This window comes from Lytechinus variegatus, chromosome 11 (assembly GCF_018143015.1).
Source record: "Lytechinus variegatus isolate NC3 chromosome 11, Lvar_3.0, whole genome shotgun sequence".
Taxonomy (NCBI): domain Eukaryota; kingdom Metazoa; phylum Echinodermata; class Echinoidea; order Temnopleuroida; family Toxopneustidae; genus Lytechinus; species Lytechinus variegatus.
In genome coordinates this window covers 31154064-31174381 of record NC_054750.1, presented here as the reverse complement: position 1 = coordinate 31174381, position 20318 = coordinate 31154064, and the positions used below count along the sequence as shown (strand labels likewise).

Below are 20318 nucleotides of genomic sequence, written 5' to 3'. Positions count from 1 at the left end.
AATATTGAAATATTGTGCTACCAATACACCCAAGATTTATGGCAATTTGTGATACATGTGCATGTATTATAAACAAGGGAGGGTTGATGTGTTATAGAAAAGAATTGCTTTGAAACAAAGACATTATACCCATGAGTTAATTCGACCCGCATGGATCTCCAGGAAAGGGTCATGTACTTTTTATTCCTTTACTCTATTGCCCGTACATGTATCTAATGTGATACATGTAGTCTTGGTTAAAATTAAAGTGAATTTTAGAAATTGCGGTTTTATTGTGGTTTGGACAACAAAATATTGTTTGATATACAGTCATGTAAATAATCTATATAAAATTTCTGTCTGGAAATAATATATGTAGACTAAAAAAATCAACACAGACATTTCTTGTTTCTCAAATAAAATGTTCAGTCCTCCCTATCTGTTGAAGGAAGGTAGCCATTTTGTCATGATGTTTGGAATTTTTTTCCTTTCAGGACACAGTACAAGGTCTATGTAGATTAGCTGTAACACTAGGTGAGAACCATACCAAGTTACTGGTGGACAGCACAGGAGAAGACAAGCAACAAGCCTTGGAGTTCACAAGTTTAATACTGGTATGTACCGTTTCTTGTGAATTTCATTGTGACATACTGAATATAGGCCAGGGACAAACGTCCCTTTCGCCAATCGATTGCTCGCCAGGGTAGACAATCTACCCGGTAATAGTAATAATAAAACAATCAAGATTCCTGCATTATTTAATATATTTAATATCATGTAGTTCAGTCAAGTTGGTCCTCATTGTCAAATCTGTAAACAATTAAATATTGTATAATTGAAACAATAAAAAAATAAAAGAAATGGTGAGTGAGGGACATCATCTAATGTCTCATTTGCATTTCTCTGAGTTGTGCATATCACTGTTTTGTGAAAAATAAGCGAAACTTGATTTTGATTACTGTATGTTTGACCTATATCATTTCTTATGATAATTCAGAGAAAAAAAATCACATTGTTTGTTTAAAAATAATGTTAAACCATATTTATATTTCACCCTAGAAATCCTTTTTGTTTTCAGGGTTTCACTGCGTTACCTGGTCACTATCCCATAGATGAAACCATTAGCAATATGCCATTTGGATTCTGGTATTTATTACAGGTAAGAAAAGTTCTATTTTCTTCATTCTAGAAAACAAGTGTTATGATAAAGTGTGTTGCTATAAGTAAGTATCATATGAATGATGATTCCAAGTTATGATGGTTTATTTCAAATTCAGCATTGATCTTTTGGTGCTTTTGTTGGTCCAATCAAAATCTATATCACAGTATCATTTGTCATTATTTTTATTATGGTTTTTCTCTTTTACATTACAAAAAAAATTGTTCCCATATACCGTCCATGTACATAGGGCAAAGTAAGTTTGGTGTTGAACTTTTTGCATGGTTTTTGTGTTTTAAATCAGTCGTATCTATGAGCCAGTCATCCTACAGTTTGTTTAAAGTCATTCTTTAATAGAAAAGTGGAATATCCTGATGATACCCTTTGAACTTTTTATGTTTAGGATGACATTGTGTTTATAGCAGATACAGAAAGCTGGAGTCCTATTACAGACCTATGCACCATACAGTTTACATCTGGCGGAAGTTATGCTTAGAAAAGTGCAATATCCTGATAATACCTTTATCCTTTTTGACCTTTTAACCTTTTGACCTTCAGGATGACATTGTGTCAGCCGATACAGACAAGCTGGAGTCCTATGTACAGACCTATGCACCAGTCTTCTTACAGCTGATGGAAATTATCCTTAGAAAAGTGCAATATCCTGATGATACCTTTGTCCTTTTTGACCTTTTAACCCTTTGACCTTTTAACCTTTTGACCTTCAGGATGACATTGTGTCAGCCGATACAGACAAGCTGGAGTCCTACGTACAGACCTACGCACCAGTCTTCTTACAGCTGGTTGAAGTCATGCTAAGAAAAGTGCAATATCCTGATGATGAAGAGTACGACAGCTGGACAGGAGGTAAGAAGGCGTTTATCTGTATTTGCCTCTCTCATCCCGGGTGTAGTAATTATCCAGATGATGAATTGAATGGTACCTCAATATCAGAAGGTACCTGTACCTTTTGTGATATTTGCCCAAACCTGGCTAAAAGTAAATTCCTAAATGATGAAGAGAATAAATAGAATTCAAAGGGTAGGAATGAATAAATCAGCCTCTTGAGAAATAATGATTGCAAAATTCAATTTCTTATATCATGAGAGGAGTACCTTGATACTTGTACCAACTCTACAATTGAATTATGATTTGTTTATTTAATATGAATGAAAGTATTGGACAGTCATAAAAAGTTTGGATCATTTCAGTGAATTATTTGACTTTTCTTTTATTGCTGTCACAGATGAAAAAGAGCAATTTAGATGTTACAGGCAAGATATTGGAGATACATTAGTAAGTAAAGATGTGCTATTATTCTATACAATCTTTTCTTTAAAAATGAAGGTTTGAGAAAGAAATGCAATATCTAAATTTTGTTTGATATTTACCGACACCTACATGTATATTCAAGAAAAAATTGATTTGTGGTAACGATGATAAAAACTTGAGGTAATCACTCAGGTGACGTCAAAGATCGCAGAGGTCGTTATTTACATTTTGATAACCAAAGAAACATTTAAGGGATGAACTTCAAACATGTGTTTTGAATGCATATGGAGTGATGATGATCTGAATATATTTGTCAATCACATGGTCGAAAGGCCACAGAGGTCATTATTTGAACATCTTGAAAGTACATGTAAGATACAATGATGTATATTTTTGATGTAGTAATGTCAAAAGAACAGTTCTTGACAGTTTTGACAAAATTTAACGGTACACAGTTTTAGAGTCCGTCTAATTTTGATTTAATCAAATGCTATGAGATGACCAACCACTATTTATTATCCATTGTTTTTACTTTTCTTGATACGTAGATGTACTGTCATACATTACTGAAGGATCCATTATTAAATCACCTCTTTGCTTCACTAACAAGAATACAAGACCAGGATTCGTCGTGGCAGGTAGATATATTAATTCTTGCACATTGCACAATTCTAGAGCAAAATTGGCTCAGTCGGTTAAAGGGGAAGTTCACCCTGACAAAAACTTTATTGTAAAAATAGCAGAAAAAATAATAAAAAAAATTGCCGAAGGTTTGAGAAAAATTCATCAAATAATTAAAAAGTTATTAGAATTTCAATTATTTGATTTGTGACGTCATATGCAAGCAGCATTCCTACATAGCGAATGGTAAAAAATCAATGAAATGTCACTTTCTCAGAAAATTGAAAATGGTTTTCACTGTAACTTTTGTATATCAATAGACAAATCATTTCACAACCGATCATGAAAAGAATTCAAAATTAAGTCATCAGGAACCATACAAAATTTGAAATTCATACATTTTATATTACATAACACATGGGGCAGCTGCTCGTTTATGACGTCACAAATCCAAAATTTTGAACTCTAATAACTTTCTTACTCTTTAACGGATTTTCCTCAATCCTTCACCAATATTTTTTACTATTTTTTTCTGCTATTTTCACAATAAAGTTTTCTTTAGGGTGAACTTCCCCTTTAAGTGTCTGTCCTTCAAATCAAAGATCATGGGTTCGAGTCCACCCTGGGCGGATGACTGAAGCCAGTGCGTTGTGTGTAAACGTCTCTCCCCTGTTTCATGTAGATGCAGGCTATGTTACAGTGGAAAACACCCTGTCCCTCAGATAGGACGTTAAACGGAGGCCCCGTGTAGAGGAGAGTCAACACCTTTGCACGTTAAGAACCCACTGCAATATTTGAATAAGAGTAGGGGGGAACCCCGGTGTAGTGGTCCGCCTGCATTCCCCAACCAGTTACATGTATATCGAGAGGAGAGACCTTCTGGTCACAGTTCTGTTATTGGAGGCTGGCTCCTCCAATAATGCGCCTTTGAATGTCTTTGGCAGATATATGGGGCTGTATAAATGCTGTTCATCATCATCATCTTACTACACTATTTTATAATGCAGACTTTGAAATTTTACTTTGTGCTTTTCATTTTCTTACGAATACATAATAAAGGTCCTAAAAACCTTTTTTCTAGGCAATTGCTTTCATTTGATACATTTATGTATGTCATTTTGTATTTGTTTGTTTTTTGGGATGAATTCGGTAAACTGAAATTGCAAGCGCTTTGGGCAATGTGGGAAAAGCATGTTATAAATATTGGTGATTATTTATACATTAAGTGTATTTGGGATTGCACTGAATTAATTTCATATAATGGAAGGGAAGGGAGGACGAGATGAATATGGAAGAGAAAGTGGAGATGGAGATACGGAATAATAGAAATTGTAACAATAATGGGAATACTTATTGATGATGATGAGGAGGAGGAAGAAGAAGGAGGAGGAGAAGGAGGAGGAGGAGGAGAAGGAGGAGAAGAAGAAGAAGGAGAAGGAGCAGAAGAAGAAGAAGAAGAAGAAGAAGGAGGGGGAGGAGAAGGAGGGGGAGGAGGAGGAGAAGGAGGAGGAGGAGAAGGAGAAGGAGGTCAGAGGGAGCAAGAAGATGAATAAGTGGAAGAAAGAGATGGAGAAAGGACAAGGCAGAACAGAAGGAAAAAGAGCAGGAGAAGTGTAGGAGGAGGAGGAAGAATAGTCAGATGAAGAAAAGGAGGGATGTGGAAATTCAAGACATGGGCAATCCCCCCCCCCATTTGGTCATACCCACAGTAAATGAACCACTTTTTAAAATCTTGCTCTCTTCACTCATCAGCATGTGGAGGCGTGTTTATTTGCATTCCCGTTGATTGATAAAGGAGGGATATAGAAATCAAGACATTACCAATTTTTATTTTCCTAAATGTTGATAACCACAATAAATAAAAATACTACTTTTCTCTCTTGCTCTCTTCACTCATCAGCATGTGGAGGCGTGTTTATTTGCATTCCCGTTGATTGATAAAGGAGGGATATAGAAATCAAGACATTACCAATTTTTATTTTCCTAAATGTTGATAACCACAATAAATAAAAATACTACTTTTCTCTCTTGCTCTCTTCACTCCTGTCATCAGCATGTGGAAGCGTGTCTATTTGCATTTCGGTCGATAGCTGAAGGAGGCGACTATGGCGATGATCAGTGTGCTGCAAACCTACTCCGTCTCATTGGACAAATCAACATGTCACATGTCAAACTAGCGTCTACTGCCCTCTATATGCTGGGTGAGGACATGCACTGTTATTTCACTGTAGTATATTTTGAACCCTAATGTACTGAACAAGCCAATATGTTTTTGAAAAACTAATGTCTGCCCCTCCCCTTGTTACCTCTTCATATAGCAATCTTCATTGTTGAAAGGACTTTTTTTGATATGGAAAGACAGAAAAGAACACTTATTAGTTTCTTTTATCGAAAGCCATGTATTTTAAATATTATTGTATTGTTTCTTCATTGTAATCACACATTTCAGCAATTACCTTGTCTGCACCCTACTTAGTTTTACATTTGTGAATCGCCCATGGTTTCAAATGTATATTTAGATTGAGATAATAGATTTTAGAATTTTATGAATTGAATAGTATACATGTAAAATCATTAGAATCAATATCATTTCCACCAGATTCTCCAAATCATGATGAGGACACTTTTCAAATTACCTGCTGCTTTTCTTAAGCCTCATAAATTTAAGAAATTAAGATGCCTGCTTAACAATTTATTAATATTTTTGGATATTATATAGTAAATGATTTTGACTGACATGTTATAAGCTATTAAAGTACTTGAATCTGTAAATTGCCAATTCGTCTACTGCCAACTAGTCCACATACATGTACCACATAGTCCATTTTCATTCAGTCTAAAACCATTCTGTCCATCAACGCTTCGTCTAACAACCATTTGGTCCAGTCATTACTTTGTCTAATCACCATTTCGTCTCATAACCAGTTGGTCTAATACCCATTTCAATTTCATTCATTCTGCACAATTAACACCTAGTCCAATTAGACCAAATGGCCGGCCTATGGACTGAATGGCTATTGGACCAACTGGTTATTTGACAAATGGAGAGTGGACAAATTGGCAATTAAAGCATGTTGATAGTGGACAAACTGATAGTAGACCAAATGATAGTAGACCAGTTGGTAATTGGATGAAGTAGACCAAATGATAGTAGACCAGTTGGTAATTGGATGAAGTAGACCAAATGATAGTAGACCAGTTGGTAATTGGATGAAGTAGACCAAATGATAGTAGACCAGTTGGTAATTGGATGAAGTAGACCAAATGATAGTAGACCAGTTGGTAGTTGGATGAAGTAGACCAAATGATAGTAGACCAGTTGGTAATTGGATGAAGTAGACCAAATGATAGTAGACCAGTTGGTAATTGGATGAAGTAGACCAAATGATAGTAGACCAGTTGGTAATTGGATGAAGTAGACCAAATGATAGTAGACCAGTTGGTAATTGGATGAAGTAGACCAAATGATAGTAGACCAGTTGGTAATAGGATGAAGTAGACCAAATGATAGTAGACCAGTTGGTAATTGGATGAAGTAGACCAAATGATAGTAGACCAGTTGGTAATTGGATGAAGTAGACCAAATGATAGTAGACCAGTTGGTAATTGGATGAAGTAGACCAAATGATAGTAGACCAGTTGGTAATTGGATGAAGTAGACCAAATGATAGTAGACCAGTTGGTAATTGGACGAATTGGCATTGGACCAATTGGAAATAAACCAATCTGACTGGTTTAGAATAAATTAAGTCAGTGAAAAATCACTGAAAAAAAACTTGATAAACCACTCGCCTGTAAACCCGGAAATGCCATCTTCTCCTCTCTTACAGGTGCCTACTCAGAGTGGTTGACTGACATGCCTGAAGCCCTAGGTTCTATTGTACCAGTCTTATTATCAGGTCAGTCTGTCTACATTATGACCTGTATTCTGAAGTCAGGTTTAATGGCCTAACTCTGTGCTAAAATTATGGGAAGCCAAACACTGAAAATTCTGCTGATATTGTATATTTCTTATATTTACTGTTTGGTTTCCCTTTGCTTTCATAATGAAGAAAATATTTCTCTTATCATTCTGAGACAGTTATAAAAGATTTGAGTGTCATAGGAGTTGATAGATTGAGCATGGACTAATAATTTAACCAGGGTTTGATTTAAACGTTCAGAATACGGGCCATTCTGAGCAAAGTGATGTGGATTAATTTCTTGCTAAATAAACCCATGCCATGGCTGGGATCTGAACTCACATTCTTCTGTTTCAAGGTCCAGAGATTAATCCACTGGGCCACAGCACTTCACAATTACAGAGTTCTCTGTTTTTCCTGAAAATCTCTATCGAAACCATGCATTACTCAACGTCACTGTGCCTGTGATTTTTCCTAGGGTTGAACGATGCAGAGTTAGCCGCTCCTGCGACGATGTCGTTAAAGGACATAGCATCAGACTGTATACCAGGAATGAGGGCACATGCTGAAGTCATACTCACCGCCAGTCAACAAGCACTGATGGGCAATGTCCTCAAGGTACGACGTACAAAATGTGGCCAGCCACCCACCCCAAGACCAACCATTAGTCGCCTTGGAAGGTTCTATGTTCATTGTCAAAGAAGTAGTTTCATCTTCAAATAGCAAAACGTTAAAAACAAGCTTATTTGAAAGAGTAATTCTTCTTCATTATACTGTTGAAATTTAAAGTTATAATGTTGAATAGAAAACGATAAAAAAGTTTCTTTGACACAAGTTTTTTGCGGCGTGCGTGGAAGCTTCATTGAGATTGCACAAAGTGCACATCTCATGCTTGAGTAAACCCTGGGCCTGTCTTACAAAGAGTTGCAAAGATCTGATCAATCGCAACTATGGAAAGCCAGCAAAGTCAACGTATAAATTGCATGTTTGCCCCAAAATCTTTCTCTATATGAATGTATATCCATAAATTAATTGATTTCTTGACAATTGGGTGTGTTCTCCTTTGCTTACAAAGGACATTTTGCAAATTTCCTGTATAAAAAAAATATGACACTGATTGATTTCCATAGAGTTACGATTAATTGGATCAATCGTAAATCTTTGCAAGATGGGGGCCCTGAATTTCAAACATTGTTTTCTCCTGATTTTGTGAAGTTCTTGTTTACTATTTTTCTACATTCAATCAATTTATTGTGTTGGTTATTATTGATAAATTTTGACAAGTTTTATACCTTATTAAAGCTTAGATATGCCTTTTCAAACCCAATGAAAATCTGAAAATTCATTTTGGGCGACATATTGTTGGTTTTGGGATGGCTGGACACAAGTAGTCCTTCATTGTTATCAGCCAGGATTTTCTTTATTGATACTGCCATCCCATGACTACTCTGTGGAATGAGTTTCTAAGTAAATGAGGAAAATTTGTCATTATGTGCAAATTTATATGGTTACTTGCTTTTTTATAGACCGGTATTCCAAAAATTTGGGGCTATGTAATTCCAGTTCCCATAGCATCATTTAGAGCATTAAAGAAAAGATCCCGAATCAAGGAAAGTTCAATTTTTTTTGGGAAAAATATCAGTTTTTCTTCCTTTTGTCGTGGAACGATAGAGTATGTTTACTCTCTGTACAAGATATCTGCTTAGAACATCATACAATGTCAGTTGGTAAAGATGTACAGTATATCAAGGTTAAAGATACATTGTAATCCCAGTCGTGGTAAAGATCTCTGAATGAGTTTGAACAGAATCCAATGAAATTACCACCAAAGTCTTTGTAAGCGTAAATACAAAATATATGCCAAAAAGCTCTGGAAGAAAATGCGCATTTGCTGAGAAATGAACAAAATAAGCACAGTATTACATCAAATGTTGGGTATTTTTTGATGCAATATTACTTCACTGTCCCACATATGCTTTTCTGTGTTAGTGATCATCAAAATTATTGATTTTGAACTAAGGTTTCATGATTTTACAAAGCAAAGTTTACATTCTTGTACCAGTTCTAGATGTATAAAATATTTTGACAATCAACCTTGATTTAAAAGACTTTCTCATGATATGATTGTTTGCTGCAACAACTGTCTTTTACCTCTAAAAATGTTTTATAAATATTTTTCATGCTCGCATATTTTTTCTCTGACAGTCAAGGGAAGCAACGCGATTGATGTCCGTTATTGGCTTAGTGCTGTCATCGTTACCCCTAGCTGATATCATGAATTACCTGGAGGTTATACTCACTCCTCATGTACAAGCTCTGGAAGAGGTTGCTAACCAACAGGTAGGATAAAGGATGGTGGTGATGATGATGATTGTGGTGATGATGATAATGATGATGATGATGATAATGATGATGATGATGATGATAATGATGATGATAATGATGATGATGGTGATGATGATGGTGATGGTGATTATGATTGTGGTAGGGTTGATGATGACTAAATTGATGTTAACATTGATGATGATTGGGATGATGATAGTGATGATAATGATACTGATGATAGTGATAGTGTCATTGTGGTAGTGTTTATGGTGAAAGTGATGAATCTGATTTGATATTTTATATTTTCATGGTTGATGTTATTGAAAATAGTTGTGATGAATTTAGACATAAATACTTGAATTGAAGTTATCTTTTGGTGATGATAATAAACATGGATATAGTTGTTAAAATGGTGATGATGATGATGATGTTGATGATGATGACTTTTTTAGTGATGATGTTGATAATGATGATGATGAGGAGGAGGAGGATGGTGATGATGATGATGGTGATGTAGTGATGATGATAGAGGTGGTGGTGGTGATGATGATGTTGATAGGTGGCGGTGATGGTATTCATGACAATAATTGTGATTGTAGAGATTATGATGTTATTGATGATGACTGGGGTGAAAGTGGATGATGGTGGTGATGGTATTATGTTGATGATAATGGTGGCAATAATAATTTGTGGTCACTTTCATTGAACAATTGGACAGACAATACATGCAGTCACATCGATGATTCATGTAACCTAAATTTTCAAAAAATAAAAAGTGATACTGTTCTATCAAACTAATATCTATTGCTTCGTATGTGCCCTTCATCCTCAAAGCCATCTCCATCCGGGAAATCTACCATCCTCGTGAAGCTTACCATGATGGCTAACCTCTGTGCCTCATTGGACATCAAGAGAGAGGACAAGTCCATTATCAATAAAGGGGAGATAGAGAGCAAGACATCCGGAGTCCCTCAGGATACGCAGCCTGTACTGCTCATACTTCAGAAGATCTTGCCAATCGTAGAGAAGCTCCTTAATATGTGGATATCTGATGCTGCTATTGTAGAGGTACAAAATAAAGCTTGATGAGGACATCAGTCTTACAATTTTTTTTATGCTAAACAGTGAAAAATGAACCACCTAAATCATGATGTGGAATAGGTTCATTTTGAGTAGAAGAAATAACCTCAGGCCCGTTTCATAAAGGACTTATAACTGTAGTAACTTTGCAATTATGGCAATTACCATAGCAACAGGGCTCAGCAGCCAATCAGAATCAAGGTTACCATGGTAGTTGCAATAATGGCAAAATTACAACAGTTGTAACTCTTTATGAAACGGGCCCCAGTTGTCTCATGATGTATCTTCAACTACGTTTGATACACCATACGACAACTAGTCATTTCTTCTACTCAATACCTAATTCATAATGCACAAATATTTTGAAATACAAAACACTTATTTTTGCTTTGAGAACATTTTCCATTTTTTTTCCACATGCCCATTTTGCATTTTGCCCACACCCTCCCAATGAGCAGAAAAGTGGTAATTACACTGCTCAAGTCTTTCACATATTATGAGATCAAAATTGCAATGTCCCAGTAGGCGGTTCTGAAGTTCTGCAAATTTTTGAAGTGCATGTGTATAGTACATGACTAAAAAAAACCTGGCTCATTAAGGGTTAAATTGAGGTCTTCAAACCTTCCTCTTTAGTACACATAGCTCTTCTATTTGTCTTTAGATGTGCATTCATTAGCCTCCCCTTCCCTTCTATAGGAGATGCCTGCAATGAGAGCAGTGGCGGACTGTGACCCGGAGAAAACAAAGCATTGGCAGGGCACTGTATTGTTTGTGAACAATCTGTGCCCCTCCAATGCTTTGTCTGCTCTTGGTCATGGTCTGCCACTGAATGAGAGTGTTCCTAGATGACTTCTATGTTGGATTCTGAATATATTAATGTATTAGTTCCCAGCCCATCAGGGAAAATTATTTTACTTTTTTGCAGTCAAGGAAAATTCAGGCAATTTGATAGAAAATACCTCAAATCAGGGAAAAATCTGGGGATTGATCAGCCCATAAGTCGAAACATGGTAGTCAGTCCAACTCTGTTATATTTTGTTTCACATCAACGTCTTTCTGTATAAGGTGAGGAAAGGGTGGCTGTACGGGGAGAAGGGAGGCCATGACATGCCTGTGTAATAGTACCAACTTCGTTTTACATTATTGTTTCTGTACTTAAAATCCATGTAATTCACGGCAGCAAACATGCGAACCTGGGAATGGGTTTAAATAATTATCAGGGAATTTTTAAACTTCATCAGGGAATTTTGTTTTCTCAAAAAGCTGGGAACCCTGTATTACAGACCTGCCAACCAGTATGTTTTTTTTGCATATTTAGTATGTTCTTGCAACCAAAATACGGCAGTACGTTTTTCTTTAGAAAATATGTTTTTGTTAAAAAAAAATGAATAGTAATTTATTCAGAAAAATCATCTCGATATATCTCTATTTCATAAAGCTTACACAAAATATGGTTATTAGACCAAATGTAATTTCAGGTAACTTGTTTTTTTTTCATTTGCAAGAGCAGTGCGCATTTTAGCTTGCATGCAGCTTTAGCGCCGCGATGAGCAAGTGCGCCACACATTTTATTATGAAATACACTTTTTGGTGGAAAAATACACTTTTTTTATCACAGAATACAGTTTTTCATTCCTTGAGGTTGGCAGGTCTGGTATTATCCCTCAGCTATGAAAGCTTTCTTTTTTTTCATTTCAGTCTGTGTGTGAATTATTAAAGCGTGCAATGAGAACATTACTAGATGACCTTCAGCCTTTGGTGCCTCAGCTATGCGACCTTCTCTGTCGGATGTACAACACCGTCCCCCAGCCGACCATGCTGGATCTAGCACAACAGGTAACCTTTACAAATATGTTATTTATTTCCACAACTACATTATGTCCTCTATATCTGTGGAGCGTTGTGGCACATTATTTATTTTTACAACTTTGTACAACATTATTTATTTATTTGTACAACTACATTATGTCTTCTATATCTGTGGAGCAATGTGGCACAGGGGATTAGTCTTCGGACTTTGAAACAGAGGGTCGTGGGTTCGAATCCCAGCCATGGCATAATTTCCTTCAGCAAGAAACTGATCCACAATGTGCTGCACTCAACCCAGGTGAGGTAAACGGGTACCGATAAGAAGTAATTCCTTAAAAAGCTGTGTGCGCTATGAACGCCTAGTTTAGCTGGGTAATATAGGAGCGCCTTGAGCACCTAACAAGGTAGATATATATGCAAAATAAATACCCTATATTATTATTATTAAACAGCAGTACATAAACATTAATGATTTTAGGTGATAAAGTGAAATGATTTTGTCTTGTTCTATGAATAATTTGAAATTTGATTGTACACTAACTTTATCTCCAGTTATTGTGACTAATCTATGTGTTCTTTATTATCTTCTTTTTTTCTTCTTCAGATCATCATCTTATTTGGTAGTGTGGTATCACTCAATTCTGCCGTTGCGTCTCTTTTTCTACAGCTCTCTTCAAAAACATTATCATTATTGCCAAACAGTAAGTGCTATGACAATAATTAAGGCCAGTTAAATTCCCTAGCCAGTGTGCATTGAAGGGGGACTTCACCCTGAAGACAAGTTTGTTGTAAAAAGAGCAGAAAAAATAATGAAAACTATTGGTGAAGGTTTGAGGATAATCCGCTAAAGATTAAGAAAGTTATTAGAATTTTAAGTTTTGAATTTGTGACGTCATATGCGAGCAGCATTCCTACATAGCGAATGGTAACAAAAATTAATGAATTGTCATTTTCTCAGAAAATTGAAAACTGCCCATCCCATGGTACATATAATTGAGGGCATGACCTGCATTCATATTAAAAAGAAAACAGAGACTTGATAATTGAAGAACGTCCCACATGTAGGGGGTTGGATGTACATATTTCATGTAAATGCCCATTGGCCCATTGCATTGTTCTCGCTCTCAAATCTTGAATTTACCAAACTCTTATAGGATTGTTTAATACCAATTTATGCAATAATATTTGCATTCTTTAGTATATGATACTCCTCAGCAAATGTATGAATAGTTTTATTACTCCAGATTGTGTATTCACAGAGGGGATCTCGGGTTCAGAGTATCAACTTGTACTAATATATTCATTCCATCACTTTTTGTTGTCTCACTGTATTGTATCCTATAGAGCAGGCGCGGATCCAGGGGGAGGTGGCACGTGCCCCCCCCTTTTTTTAAATTAAAAATTTGTAATGTAAAAATGCCAATAAGACAGAGGTGTGCCCCCACTTTTGAAATTGAAGATCTTTTTTTTTTGCTCATCAAATCTTTTGGGTACCAAACATCCTTAATTTGTGGTTGAAAACTTTTTTTTTTTGGGGGGGGGGCTTGTCAAAATTTTCCTCTGAAAAATTTGGCCACCCCCCCCTCCTTTGGAAAATCCTGGATCCACCCCTGCTCCAGAGTTTAGTTTGAAGAAGTCACAAACAGAAAATTGAAATTTAAAACAGAAAATAAAAATCTTGCAAATAATGGTGGGTGTCTTTTGACTTAGGATGTGACATGCTGGATTTTGACTCCTGTAAATTTGACAACCATGATTCTATTTGCTGCTCACTATTTTGACAATGTAAAGTGTGATTTGCTGATTGATCTTATGTGGGTTTTTTTTTGTAGATGCCAGAGACCACACAGATGTCTTAGAAGAATACATGACAACTTGCGCTCAGGTAATTAACATTTTACTTTTGAAGATGTCCTATGTGTTGAGTGTTGTGTGTTGTACACAGGGGGGGGGGGGGCAGTTAAGGAAACCACCCCCTATGATTTTCCAAGTAGTGATGAATAAAAAAACAGGAGATAGAAAAAAGAATATAAAAAGGAGAGGCCTTGGCCATGGAACCATATGTTGCCGTATTGAAATGGATATGATGACCTTGTGTCACCTTGCAACCCCCCCCCCCCCCTCACCACCAAAATACACGTACATGGCACTGCCCCTAATTGTACCATGACATGAAACTCTAAGATTTATTCTAAATGCAAATGTGTATCACGAAAAGGAGGTTGAAATGAGAAGGGGGTGGGAGGTGAAAGTGACTGGAAGCCTTGGGGGGGGGGGGGGGGGGGTGATGGGAAGGTTTGGTGATGACTCTAGGAAATCAAACCTAAGAATTATTTTGCAAAATATATGTATGATATGTTGGGATATTCCTCCATTTTCTACTCCTTTTACGCTTCCTACCCTTCTACCTTCTCCTGAGCTCCACTTCCTTCTCCTCACTGTATCCTCTTCCACCTCCTCAACATCAATCTCATCCCCTCCTCCTCTACCTACTCCTTCCCCATTTCTCCCCCTCCTCTTACTTTGAAATAAGATGAAGAAGAACTAGATTTCTCTTCTTCCTCTTTCACTTCTTTTCCTTCTGCTCATCCTCCTCCCTGTACTTCTCCTTCCTCTTTCATCCTCCTCCTTCCTCTTTCATCCTCCTCCTCCTGCTCTTCCTTCATCCTCTTCCTCTTACTTCTCCCTCCTATTTCATCCTCCTCCTTTTCCTTCCCCCTCCTTCCTCTTTCATCCTCCTTCCTCCTCCATTCCTCCTTTTCCGTCCCTCCTCCTCTTTCATCCTCCTTTTCCTTCCTTCCTTCCTCCTCCTCCTCTTTCATCCTCCTTTTCCTTCTCCTTCCTCTTTCATCCTCCTCCTTCCTCCTCCATTCCTCCTTTTCCTTCCTTCCTTCTCCTCCTTCCTCCTCTTTCATCCTCCTTCCTCCTCCCTCCTCCCTCCTACTTCCTCCTTTTTCATCCTCCTCCCTGCTCCCTCCTTCCTCCTCCTCCCTCTTTCATCCTTCTTCCTCCTGCTCTTCCTTAGCCCTCATCTTCCTTGTACTTCTCCCTCATCTTTCATCCTCCTCCTTCATTCGCCTCCTTTCTCCTCTTTTGCCTCGGCCACCTCCTCCTCCATCTTCTTGGCTCTTCCCTTTCCTCCTCCCCCTTACATAATGAAAAAAAAATAGATTATAGAACATAAATGTTGATTCACAGTACAGGATGACTCATGCCTTCTTATCTCCTCAGAATTAGTTCAAGTTTGTCTTTATCAAACAAAGATATATTATTTATCGTGTTAACCCTGATCAGTGATACCAAAAGACATGTACCACTTGATTACTCAACAATCTGTACTTGATCTGTGTTCCTTGATAACACAATCTTGGCAATGGAACCTGCAAGGATGAAAAATACCTTATTTTTGTCTCCAAAGTTAAAGTAATTCCAACTTGGCGTTTTTTGAAATACAAATTCTTCAATTTTGGCTGCATATAAATGTATGACACCAGAAAATGTAAAGAATAAAAACCTAAAAGAAATTGCATTACCCTTGCATAGTGAAACTAAAGATTTATAGACACTCGTGTCACACTGCATACGGGTTTGATTTAGATTTCCTGTTTGTGTCCAGTTTTAACAACTTAATTTCTATTGCTTTTGACCAGGAAGAAAAAAAAATGATTTGATTATTAAGAATTCAGATTTATGACCTTCCAAATGTATTGTTCTTAATTCTGTGGATTCTACAAACCCCAAGGTTTTAATGAAATTTATTTGGAGCCTGAAGCCTTGTGGCCCAGTAGATTAGTCTCAGGACTTTGAAACAGGGTTGTGGGGTCAAATTCCAGCCATGGGGTAATTTCCTTCAGCAAGGAATTCATCCACTGTGTGCTGCACTCGACCCAGGTGATGTGAATGGGTACCGGCAGGAAGTTATTCCTCAAAAAGCTGTGTGCGCCTTAATCGGTTGCCTAGCTTAGCCGGGGAAATTACAATAGCAGGGCCTTTTTCAAAGCGCCATGAGCACCGAAATGTGGACCTGTGCGCTGCATAAGTAGCCACCATTATTATTATTATTTTCCTTATTGCAGATTCCTGGTACTTAACTCTAATCGATCATAATTTTGACTTCTTGTTCATTCACCTTATGAGTTGAAGTCATTTCTAAATTATGAAATTTGAATACAAATAACTGATGCAGCAATAAAAAAAAGAATACCCCACTTAAAATTAATCAGTGGTACATGTATCTATCAAAGAGTATTCCAAACAATTTCTTTTTTAAATGAAACTGCATAATGTCATTTTGATCCAATATTTGTTTTGTTCACATGTTGATTATCTGGTTCTGATATTACGAGAGGTTCAAAGATGTTAATTATGAAATAGTTGAGCTTTGAGCTGTGGTGCAATATTGACACAAGATTATCCATGTAATCAAAGACTTACATATTAACCCATTGTCCACTCTATTCCGCTACTCTCATAGGCTTTGTACTGGGATTAGCCATTTACAATAGGGATTGGGTTAATTATTTTGAATTTAAACCTTTGATATTGATAATTAATGGTAAGTACTTCAGATGAGACTTGACCTTTTTTGGGTAGTAATGTCAATACCATATCCTTTGTGTGCCACCAAAGTACATGTACCTTATTTTGCAGTATTTTTCCATTCACATTAAAAGGAAATTTGAAAGATGATGTTCATGTACATGTATATCAGTTATGGGATTTCTAAGGTGCATGTGTTTAATAATACATGTATTCTGGGAACCCCAAACAAGACGAAATTAAAATAATAAAAAAAGAGATACCATTATTAAATTTGAAGAATATTTATCTCAAATGATAATAAACCAGTAATTTGGATTTTGAAATTATAATGTATGGTGTGCCACATCAGCAAACCTACACATTTACATGTACAATACTGTACCTACTTCAAATTATAGTTTATGTACATATATATATATATATATGTATATATATACACACACATCTGCGTTTAAGGCAAATTTCTTTGTCTTTTTTCATTGTTCGCAATGCGCCTTAACGCCCTCTACCTTCGACTTAATGTCTAAATGTGTATTATGACTAAATAATCCCATTCATAGACTTTGCCCTTACGTAGGAGGTGTGCATATATACATGTATATTTATGTGAATATTTTGAATATTGAATTAAAATGTACTGTGTTTCATAGTTTTCAACAAAACAAATGAAAATAAAACAGATTGTCATTTCGAGCTGAAACACAATATTTCAAAATGTTTTTCAGTATCATTTCAAAGCTATGATATTATCATGATTTCATTATAATGATAAACAAGAATATCATTGCAATTTGAGGAATATTTATATGATCACTTTCGGTAATCCTGACGTTACGATTATGTCTTGTAATTGAAGGTGTATCTTTTTATTATATTTCCATGCAGTTGTTAAAAAAGCACACAAAGATCTTCACCTTAGATGAGTTGAATCTGGCAGCTATCTTCCAGTGTGGTCTGGTTTCCATGACGATGCCAGAAAATCAAACTATCAAGGCTTGCTGTCTCTTCTTTGTAAGTTTTGATGTTTGTGTGAAAAATTCTCAAAAATGTTTTTAATATGATAAGCTGATATATAACTAAGGAAATATTATTTAAAAAAAAATAATTTTAGGAAATATGCAGAGTAGAAAGATATTTACATAATTTGTGTTATCTATTTCCTATATGACCCCCACCCCCTCCCTCCAGAATTTATTTATTTATTTATTTTATTTATTGGTATATGCACATATATTGACCAACAGCAGGGCTGAAAGGGTCAATTTGCAATATCAATACAAAGTACCCCCCCCCAAAAAAAAAAAAACCATAACAAGTACAGTAAATATAATTTTGGCCTAATGATTGAATGGCATTATGAAAATCAATTTACATGAAGATATATGTATTTCTTGAATACAAAAGGATAGATAAGAGAAAGAAAAGTGAGAGAGCAGGGGGGATAGAAGTAGAAATGTATTAGAGAAAGAGAAACCTGAGACGGGGAAATAGAGGGAGGTCAGAGAGACTAAAGAGGAGACAGAAACCAAGAACATTATGAATGTTTTCAAAAAATTAATATAAGTACATTAGTGAACATTCTACACATTCACATAGAAACAGTCTGAATTGATTTTCACAACACAGTTTGTAATACGTGAGAATCAGGATCTGCCTGTAAAAAAATACTGTTTACTGCATAAGTTACATTAAACAACGTAAATCAAACTTCAAAAATCTATGTAACTCTTATTTTTACAGGTACTTTGTCCCAATATTAGTCGTGGTATTCAATAAACACAGATTCATTGACCAAAATGGTGCACTGCGAATTATATTTTTACTTATTATTGATCATGTAGGATTTTTTAATTGAAGCAAATGATATTGCTTTGTTAAAAAAATAATTTAAAGTAACTGTATCAGTGCTTTTAAGTACTGTACTATTATTATTATTATTATTATCATTAAAAACTAGTGATTTGCTTTTATAATATTGTTATTTTTCTGTTTGTTTCTTGTTGTTTCTTTTCAGTCAAACTTTGTATCCCAGAATGATAACTTACCTGGTGCAGGAGAGGTGTTAACGCAGCATGGGAAGTCACTGGTTGAGCTTACACTAAAGGTATGTTGAATCCATTGGCAACAGGGCACTGTTCATAAAACTTGATTATAATCACCAATTCCATACATGTATATACTCACTGTCCAGGATTTAGTTACCAGGCGCAGGAGAGGTGTTAACGCAGCATGGGAAGTCATTGGTAGAGCTAACTCTAAAGTAACCCAGGGAACTCCCGCCCGCTACGCGGGCGGGAGCCCAGGGACTTACGTGTAAAGGCATACTCACCATTCATAACAAAAATGGCCGATCGAGACTGGGGTAGAAGGAGAGAACTTTTCATTTTTTGAGGTTCCAGTCTGTGCCCAGATGTCAGAAAAACTGCCACTCGTTAGACCATCATCCATATAATCTTGGTAAGTGCTTGATTTCTGTTTTAACTATTTATTCGGAGAATTATTTTGACCATACTTCACGCTTGTCAGGTGAGTATGCCAAATTGCATGTAAGATCCTGGGCTCCCGCCCGCGTAGCGGGCAGGAGTTCCCTGGGTTAACTCTAAAGGTACATGTACAATGTATGTTGGATCCATTGACTACATGGCCCTGTTCATAAAACTTGATATTAATCACAAAGTCCATACATGTACAGACTCACTGTAAAGGATTTAGTTACCAGGCGCAGGAGAGGTGTTAACGCAGCATGGGAAGTCACTGATAGAGCTTACTCTAAAGGTATGCTGAATCCATTGGCCAAAGGGCACTGTTCATAAAACTTGATATTAATCACAAAGTCCATACATGTACAGACTCACTGTAAAGGATTTAGTTTCCTGGTGCAGGAGAGGTGTTAACGCAGCATGGGAAGTCACTGATAGAGCTTACTCTAAAGGTATGCTGAATCCATTGGCTACATGGCCGTGTTCACAAAATTTGATGTTACTCACAAATTCCAAAAAGTTACTCAATGACAAGGTATCTGAATTTTGAAAGAGAACATCATAATTCTTAAAAGTTCCCTATCTGCTCTTTAATGATACTTTATTTGAAGAAAATATATGAGAAATAACAATGAAAGTTCTACTCTATAAAATAACGATATAATTTCCATGATTTCACTTAACATTTTCACAGATTCCCTGCAGTAGCTTCCGCATGGCTGAAAAAATGTAATTTCGAAAGAAAGCCTGTAAAATGCCCTTATTAACTAAATTTATTGAATTTCAAGAATCATTTTTATACTTTATTATTCCTTGATCATTTTTGTTGATTGATGTATCATATTCAAGAGCATGATATTGAACTTTTGAGACAGTACTCGTATTTTCTTTTGAAGGTCTAGCAGACCTGCCAACCAGTACGTTTTAGGAGTATTTAGTACGTTTTTGCAACCAAAATACGGCAGTACGTTTTTTCGTTTAGAATTGTGTTTTTTGTAAAAAAATATATTTTTTTTACAAAATCGTAATTTATTGAGAAAAATCATCTCTATATGTCTGTATTTCATAAAACGTACACAAATATGGTTATAAGATCAATGTAATTTCAGGTAACTTGTTTTTTTTCCCATCATTTTGTTAAAACCAGGT

The 20318-nt window shown here is 36.1% G+C and overlaps 1 protein-coding gene across 3 annotated transcripts in view; it reads left to right on the top strand.

Annotated features, from left to right (window-relative positions):
* The window catches only part of LOC121423702 (importin-13-like), an 85674-nt gene that overhangs the window by 30171 nt on the left and 35185 nt on the right, over positions 1–20318 (top strand). For all 3 annotated transcript variants that reach the window (XM_041619130.1, XM_041619132.1, XM_041619131.1), the window contains exons 10-24: positions 474–593; positions 1058–1138; positions 1867–2005; positions 2385–2434; positions 2959–3048; positions 5085–5232; positions 6862–6930; positions 7412–7551; positions 9139–9273; positions 10093–10326; positions 12037–12174; positions 12752–12848; positions 13980–14032; positions 17575–17700; positions 18704–18793. In XM_041619130.1, coding sequence (XP_041475064.1) covers positions 474–593; positions 1058–1138; positions 1867–2005; positions 2385–2434; positions 2959–3048; positions 5085–5232; positions 6862–6930; positions 7412–7551; positions 9139–9273; positions 10093–10326; positions 12037–12174; positions 12752–12848; positions 13980–14032; positions 17575–17700; positions 18704–18793 — 1710 coding nt within the window. The remainder of the gene's footprint in view (positions 1–473; positions 594–1057; positions 1139–1866; positions 2006–2384; positions 2435–2958; positions 3049–5084; positions 5233–6861; positions 6931–7411; positions 7552–9138; positions 9274–10092; positions 10327–12036; positions 12175–12751; positions 12849–13979; positions 14033–17574; positions 17701–18703; positions 18794–20318) is intronic.